Source organism: Pelodiscus sinensis, chromosome 6 (genome assembly GCF_052426305.1).
Source record: "Pelodiscus sinensis isolate ZL-2025 chromosome 6, ASM5242630v1, whole genome shotgun sequence".
Taxonomy (NCBI): Eukaryota; Metazoa; Chordata; order Testudines; family Trionychidae; genus Pelodiscus; species Pelodiscus sinensis.
Window position 1 is genome coordinate 72,111,771 of NC_143057.1, and position 7,969 is coordinate 72,119,739.

Here is a 7,969-nt window from a genome sequence, read left to right on the forward strand (position 1 = left end):
TTAGCCATTAAAATAACAACAACTTTTTAGTAACATGTGAAATCAAACAGTGGTTTTGTATGACCAGTTTATGTGTGAAACAGACTGGATCATAGACAGGCTCGTACACGGGGGAGGGGGATGCACAAAGAGTGCAAATGCACCCCTCTATTATTCTTATGGGACCCATTCCGGCTGGCCAGCCAAAAGCTGGGGCAGCAAGGGGAAGGCTGGGGCTGATTCCCGCCCTACCCCACCCAGGAGCAAGGCCAGAGGCAGAACTAGGCCACCATGGCAGGAGCAGGGCAGCAACCAGCCCCTCCCACAACTCAGAGGGGTTTCCACAACCACCGCCTGGCCAAATAGGAGATGATTCTGCCCCCGCCACACTCTAATTGGGCACTGCTGAGCATCCCACAGGCATCAAGCAAACTAAAATCTATTTCACTACTACTAGTTCATACGTAGTCTTAACTGAAAAACTTTGAAAACCAAGACTAGAATATTTTGAAATATTGTTTTTCACTTCTGATATTACAGCAAGATCCCAAAAGGTAATTTCTATAAAACCTTTATTACTGTATACATTTTTAGTATAATATTTTACCAGTCACTGTTTGCACTCAAATTTTTCATTAACCTCTTTTATGCACACTCATAATGATTATTTTGAACTCCTTTATATTTAAAAAAAATTGCAGTCCACATTTACAAAAGAGCAATCCCCCCTGAAATTCCTGCGTATGGACCTGATAGAAGTCCCCCTGAGGTTGTTACCCCATGTGCTAATCAAGCCACTGATCTCACTCTCTGGGGCTCCCCACCACATTGTCGTGCTGGGCCAAAAGCTGTGGTCTCCTTCAGTCAAGGCACAGTTTCAGTTACACCTTCCAGCAGAGCATCACAGACACTGAACCAGCTCAGTTATGGAACATCTCAGTTCTTGGGCCATCCGCAGCACCCAGGAACGCAATCCCCAAAAGGACCCAACCTCCAAATAAATCCATCTTACTCTGCATAAAAGTTTCACACAAAAAAAGCTTTTCATAAAGCATGGCAGGTGTCAGGGCCAGACAGAGGCATTGGCGAGCCGGGCAGCTGCCCAGGGCGCCAACTGATGAGGGACGCCTGATGGCATCTGTAAAGGGCGCACAGCGTCCCTTACAGCTGCCATCAGGAGCCGCACACCCAGCTCCAGCAGCCCCGGCCCTGCGGCACCAGCCAGCAGCACCCTTCCCCCCACGGCCAACGGGCCCTGCACAGCCCGGCGCGCGCACCACCAGCGCTGGCCGGGCCGGGCTGGGCAGCGCATGCACTGCGCTCTGGGGGCAGGCCCATGCTCCCTGGGGGGGGCAGGCCCACGCATTCGGGGGGCGGGCCCTCGCATGTGCCCGGGCCTAGAGCACAAAAAGGGCTCAGGCCGGCCCTGGCAGGTGTGACAACACACATGCATTTTAATACTCTAATCTAAGGGGAAAAAACTCACTACATACCAGACAAAGCCTTTGAGTAAAGAACTTGGCTGGAGAGTTATAGAATGTTTTCTTTCACATCCTTACCAAGTGTATAGGCCTAACAGAGTCTGCCCTGTGGGCTGGTTTAAGGATACACTCTCTTCATATTTTTTGGGATCTTTACCTGGAAAGCTGTAACATTCCCCTTCCACTCCCACTGAAAAATGGCAAGAAGTTCAATGAAGAAGGCTGTCACCAGGCTTCCACTAAGCTAAACAGTAAGTCAGCTATATCCCAAGCTAAAAATCTCAGCTTGCCTGTCACTAAATTCCACCACAACTAACCACCTACTTATCATTTGATAATATTTTTTCCTATTTTTTTTCCTTCTCTTTCCCTGCTATTTATTTGTACCCTGGATCCCTTATTCTACTTATCTGAAAAAGCGGGTTGTGTCCACGAACGTTCATGATACCATCTACATTTTTTGTTAGTCTCTAAGGTGCTGTAAAACTATTCATTGTTTTTTAAAGTTTTTTTCAGTTACAGTCTATCATGGCTACCCCTCTAAGACCCCTACTCATCTTACATGTACAGGTTGAATCTCTCTTTTCCGACAACATTCATGGTCTGGCAGACCCACAGATATTGCTGGACAAGAGAACTGGGTGGCTACAGGGTTGGCTGCAGCAGCCCCGGCGGCTTCAGGATACCAGAGCCATGGCAATCGCAATGCCCTAAGCCCTGGCGGCTCTGAAGCCAGGAAGCTGCGGCAACCCTGAGATAATGGAGTCTAGCAGCCCTGGAGAGCAGAGCCCCAGCTGCCTCAGAGCCACAGCAGCTGTGCACTCCAGAGCCGTAGCAGTGTTGGTGCCAGAGAGTCACATCAGTCTCAGTGTCCTTGGGCCTGCAGAGCCATGGTGGCCGTGGGACAGCGGAGTCCCAGCGGTCCCTGGGTATTGGAGTCGTGGCACCTCTGTGGTGAGCAGAACCTGATGGCCCTATGGCAGTGAGATGAAGCAGTTGGGACAGGCCAGCGGAGCTGGGAGCCATCACGTCATGGGAGCTCCACTAACTCTGCTGATTGACCCCGGGAGAGCCCAGAGTCCCATAGGCAAAAGGATGGAATTGACCTTCCTGGTCTGGCAAACTCTCATTCAGGACCTGTCAAGTCCACAGGGTGCCAGACCACAGAGGTCCAACCTGTATTTTTCCCTTCTTATAGGGTGATAAATTAGCTCCCCCGCCCCCTTTCTGTAATTTAGCTGACCATTTGCTAGAAACTTCAGCATGAAATATAGGGCTGAAAACTGCTCAAGACTTCCATGTAAAGCAAAATACAAGCCCTTCATGACTATACACATACACACACAGATACACAGTTTGAACTTTGCAAAACACAGATGCTGATTTGATCCTTGCATCTCATATACTAAATCTAAACTTTGTCTATCAATTATCAGATATTAACTACCTACTGGGTTTTAATTTTTCATTTCAAGACACAGAAATATTGCACTACCGTGCAAACTGATAGGAACCACATAATTAAGTGCTGCATCTCAGGCTCAAAGTTTTTAGCAGGATGTGGAAGAGTCCTCACAGAAAAGGTCTGAGGAAAAATTTAGATTTTTTTAAATAGATGTACAGGGCTTGACAAATCGCTGTTTCTACTTGCCCGTGGCGAGTAGATTTCAGCAGGTCGCCCCATTCACTAGTGGTGCATGCGAAATGAGGGTCTTGCACATGAGCAGTGCAGGGCTGGCGAGTAGATTTTGTCGCCGTTTGTCAAGCCCTGTAGATGTAGATATATTCTTTATGTCATGTGCAGTAAATTAAACAAGATTTGCTTTTACCATATTGAATTGCCACAAAAAGTCCAGAAGTCTGTTGTAAAAATTCCATATTATAATTGAAGACTTATTTAGCATCAGATCCAGCCTAATGTTAGAAATGTCACATGCCCTGTAAAATCACCAAGAACATACGAATTTAAAAACCAGTAACTTTCAAGACAGATGCACTATGCACAGGGTAAGTCCATTTTACACAAACTACATCCTCTACTCTGATGAATGAGCAGCTATCATAGCAAGGGAGGTACAGGAAGCCCCCGACTTGCGACTGCCCGAGTTCCGACCCCCCCCACACTTACCACCATTTGTGTAAGTGGGGAAGGGGCAGAAAACCCCCGACGTACATCCTTGGCACGCATTTATGATGGCAAACGGCACCTACTGTAAATGAGGGTTCGAGTTACAATGCCCCTGACTTGCGACACTTCCCCCAGAACTGATAGTATCGCAAGTCAGGGGCCTCCTGTACACTACATTAATAAAATAAATTAGAGATGCAAAACATATCCCTCAAAGTGCAAGGTTGTTCTCACCATGTAGACAGAATAATCCTGTTGTCTGTACAACACCATTGTTCTCTGAGGTCTCACGGAAGGGATGGAAAAATGAACATTAAATGAACCTTCTGAGCGATTACATTCATCAACATATCATATAAAACATCTGAATTATTTTTAGAATTTAAGGAAAAATATGCATAATCAAATTTGGTATTTATTACAAACTTTTTAAAAAAGAAACCTCCCAAGTTTTTGTACTAGCAATCTGACATTTCAAAAGCATTTATGTCCATGTATTGTGAATGTTTTTGAAAATAATGTTTGTAATCGCAGGTGGTGTCACACACTATTCAGGACAAAACATTTCATTCCTTCATACTAAAAAGGTAATCACTATGTATAATTTAAATCAATTTCAAATGTGTTGTATCATAGCATTCAGGGTCCTTTTGTACTACACATTGTTCTACTGAAAGATGGGGAACATTTTTTGGTTCAGGGGCAACTGACCCTTGACTGATTTTTCTCTCACTAGTGAGAAGCAAATATAAAAAAAACCTTACTAATGTGGCCTGCAACTGAGAAGTAGAAAGACACACCCCACATTCCCCTTTCACACCTGACCCTATGGGGCCCAGGCTAGTCGATTCTGTGTGAGGGCTGAAGAGGCAGCACAGGCTCTCCTATGCTGGAGGAGAGGCCTAAGCCTCAGGGGCCTGATCCAGGCAAGCCAGGGACCGCATCTTGCCCCTGGGCATGAGGTTCCCCATCCATGGACTACTGTGTGACCAGTTTAACACATGAAGAAAAGTTTTATGTTTAGTTTTTAAAATAGCTATTTAAGTATCATGGAAACTGTCTAATCAAATCCAGAACCCAATTTCTTCAGCAAAACTGAGATTGTGTATTATATAGCACTGCCGCACAGCTGATTCCCGGCTCAGCTGTGTGGCACTGCCATACGTAGAGCCCGCAGTCAGCTGGGGACTGCCCAGCTGATCCTAGGGTCCAGTGTGGCCTTTCTGCAGAACCTGGGATCAGCTGGCGAGTCTCCAGCTGATCCTGAGCTTCACGCAGCATTTCAGCTGATCCCAGGTTTGGCTGTGTAACGCTGCTGCTTTGAACGCTGCCTCGGAGTTTCCAAGGGGCAGGCACGCAGCTGATCTCCAGCCCAGCTGTGTGGTACTGTCCCTTTCAAACACCAAGTGCAGGATTTCTGCAGAACGTGGGATCAGCTGGGGACCCTGGGTTCTGAGGAAATGCTGCACTGGACTCAGTCAGGTGGAGAGTTCCCAGCTGATCCTAGGTTCCGTTGAAATGCCACGCTGACCCCAGCTCTGCATGGCATTTCAAATCATCAGCGCAGCATGGAGCTCGAGGTCAGTGGGGGACTGAGTCCCCCGCTAACCACGGGCTCCATGCTCCACTGCTGCTTTTGAAATGCATAAGTGCCCCTGCTGGGGACTCTTGTGCATTTCAAAGCTGGCACGCCGCCAGTCAGTGGGACTTCCCACTGGCCCCGGGCAGCATACGGAATTCCATATTCCTCCTTTGAAAACCCCTAATGGGGCTCTTGTACATTTCAAAGGAGGAATGTGGAAGTGCCTAACAACTAGTCGATGGACATTCCATCAACTACTCGACTAGTCAATTAACCGTTACTTAACATCCTTACTTAATCCTAACCATTGCCTTTCACTGAAAAAGGCATTAGCTATCTCTACCTCACACAGGTATATCAAGATACAGGCAGTCCCCGGGTTACGTACAAGATAGGGACCGTAGGTTTGTTCTTAAGTTGAATTTGTATGTAAGCCGGAACTGACCAATAGCAGCTGAATCGGACACGCCTGGGGCAGAGCAGCTGGGCTGCTGCTGGGTTGGTCCCACAGCGCCGCTCCTCGGCGCTACTGGACCAACCCGGCAGCACCCCAGCTGCTCTGCCCCAGGCGTTCCCAAGTCATCTGCTGCTGAAACTGACCAGCGGCTGACTACAAGAAGCCCGAGGCAGAGCTGCTCTGCCCCGGGCTTCCTGGAATCAGCCGCTGATCAGTTTCAACAGCTTCAACAGCGGCTGAATCTGGACACCTGGGACAGAGCAGCTGGGGCGCTGCAGGAGCCAACCCGGCAGCACCCCAGCTGCTCTGCCCCAGGTGTCCCCAAGTCAGCCGCTGCTGAAACTGATCAGCGGCTGACTACAGGAAGCCCGGGGCAGAGCAGCTCTGCCCCCCCCCCCCCCTAAGCAGACCAGGGAGACACAGAGGATGCGGGCGGCAGGACCGCGGCACGTATCAGCGGTCCCGCCACCCATGTCCTCTGCGGCAAGAAAAGCCGCTCCGCATCTCCCTGGTCTGCTGGGGGGGAAGCGCCTCCCGCGCCGCCGGAGGCGGCGACAGTGGGGGAGGCACCCTGCACTAGCTGCGCCCCCCCCCCTGTTTGTAATTAGGGGTCCGACTTAAGTCGGACTGACGTAACCCGGGGACTGCCTGTATTCAGTCTAGTAACAGGACCAAAACAATAAATCAAATTATTTAACTGTGTTTTGCAGCTAGAGAACTTGAGTATGGCAAAAAACAAGGAACACTGCAACCAGCAGACACTTGTTTACAGCTGTCCAAGGAAAGCAAAATTGTAGACCACTGGGACGGTTTTTGGAAGGAAACAATGACACCTGATACTACTAATATTTAAATAGATCATAATTTTTCCAAAAATTATTTCTTCTGCTGTATTCACTGGAAATCTGTCAAACAAAAAGATTAACAGGGATGGACATTCTTGATTGCTGATATGGGGAAAATATTTTGTTTTGATGGATAAAAGGAAAAGTGCTGCTGAACCATCCATGAAGAATTCATTTTCCTGGAGGTGCTGATGTTACCTTTGGTTTTTCAGATTTTAAACTTCATGTATTGCAGGAAGATAGAGATTGGTGCACTTGGTTAGCGTTTGATTCAAAAGGAATTCAGAAGTCCTGACAGTTCACCTACTTATCTGATTCCGAATTCTTTATGAACACAGAGCTTCCTCTGAAGTCAATGGGAGTTGTGGATGCACAAGGAATGAAATAGCAAGACAGGTTAAGATTCTCCTAAACATTTAATGCTAGGAGAAAGAATTTCAGATTACACATTTATAGTTTATTATTAAACACGGTTCTTTTTTCTTAATGAAACAAAATAAAAGCTTACATCAGGCTTGGTTTTATGGAGTTTGCCATCAGGAATGTTCTTCAGTCGTAAAATGTGTCATAACAAGTGGCAGCCTTTCCTCACTTCAGTCAGTACTGACATAAATGTCCCCAACTGCAAATCAATATTTTCAACACAATGGCTGGAGAACTGAAATAGCATCATGAGCGCTGTAAACCAGGAATCATCTCCATGCAGGTCAATGAAATCCCACAAATGCAAAGCCAAACATAGTAGCTCAGGTCAGGTGTGTCTCCCACCTTTATTAAACAACAAAAAACACACAGAGATTTAGTGCGAGGTGAAAACAGCCCTACTTCAACCTAACAAAATAATAGCCTATTAAACGCCAGAACAACAGCAGTACCAGAGTCAGAAACTCCTCACAAGGCAGTACCCAAATTCAAGGGGCCAGGGGTCCTCGCAGCCTAGGGAAGGACACAGCTCTGAGCGGGAAGCCGGGACACGCTGAAAACACGAGGCGGCCTCTTGGGCGATGGCCCGTTCACCCCACCTAACAGCCTGCAGCCAGGGGTTCAGCAGCCAGAGCGCACACAAGGAACCAGAAGCCTTTGCCCGAAGCTTCGGGGGCAAGCGCGGCGAAGCAGCCACAGGGGCTTCGCCAAAGCGACGCGAAGCGGCCAACATTAAATCCGGGCGGAGCCTTGAAGCCTCTAAATTCGCCCGCCCCTGCGAGAGGCGCCCCAAGCCCGGCGGCTGAGCGAGCAGAGCCCAGGCACCCGGCTGCAGCTCTCCCGCGCCCCCCGCTGTACCTGCGTGGTCCCAACGCACCGCTGCGAGGCAGTGGCCGCAGAGGGCCGGGCCGGGCCGTCCCGCTCGGCTCCCGTTCTGCCGAAGAAAGCGCCCAGGGCCGGTCCCACGCAAGCCCTGCCCCTCCTCGCGCGCGGACACCACGCTCCCTTCTAGGGCTTTCCCCGACCCGCGTCGCGCGCTTTCCCTCCCTTTGTTCTGGCTGTTCAGGTTACTGG

At 48.8% G+C, this 7,969-nt stretch overlaps 1 protein-coding gene across 11 annotated transcripts in view; it reads right to left on the reverse strand.

Moving 5' to 3' along the window:
• RHOBTB3 (Rho related BTB domain containing 3) overlaps positions 1 to 7,969 on the reverse strand; it is a 139,067-nt gene that overhangs the window by 57,738 nt on the left and 73,360 nt on the right. For 4 of the 11 annotated variants that reach the window (XM_075932113.2, XM_075932112.2, XM_089779318.1 and 1 more), the window contains exon 2: positions 6,981 to 7,240. The exons of 3 other annotated variants lie outside the window; for them this stretch is intronic. In XM_075932113.2, coding sequence (XP_075788228.2) covers positions 6,981 to 7,009 — 29 coding nt within the window. In that variant the 5' untranslated portion in view covers positions 7,010 to 7,240. 4 more of the 11 variants (XM_014571315.4, XM_006118666.5, XM_006118670.5 and 1 more) reach the window with 4 other exon arrangements.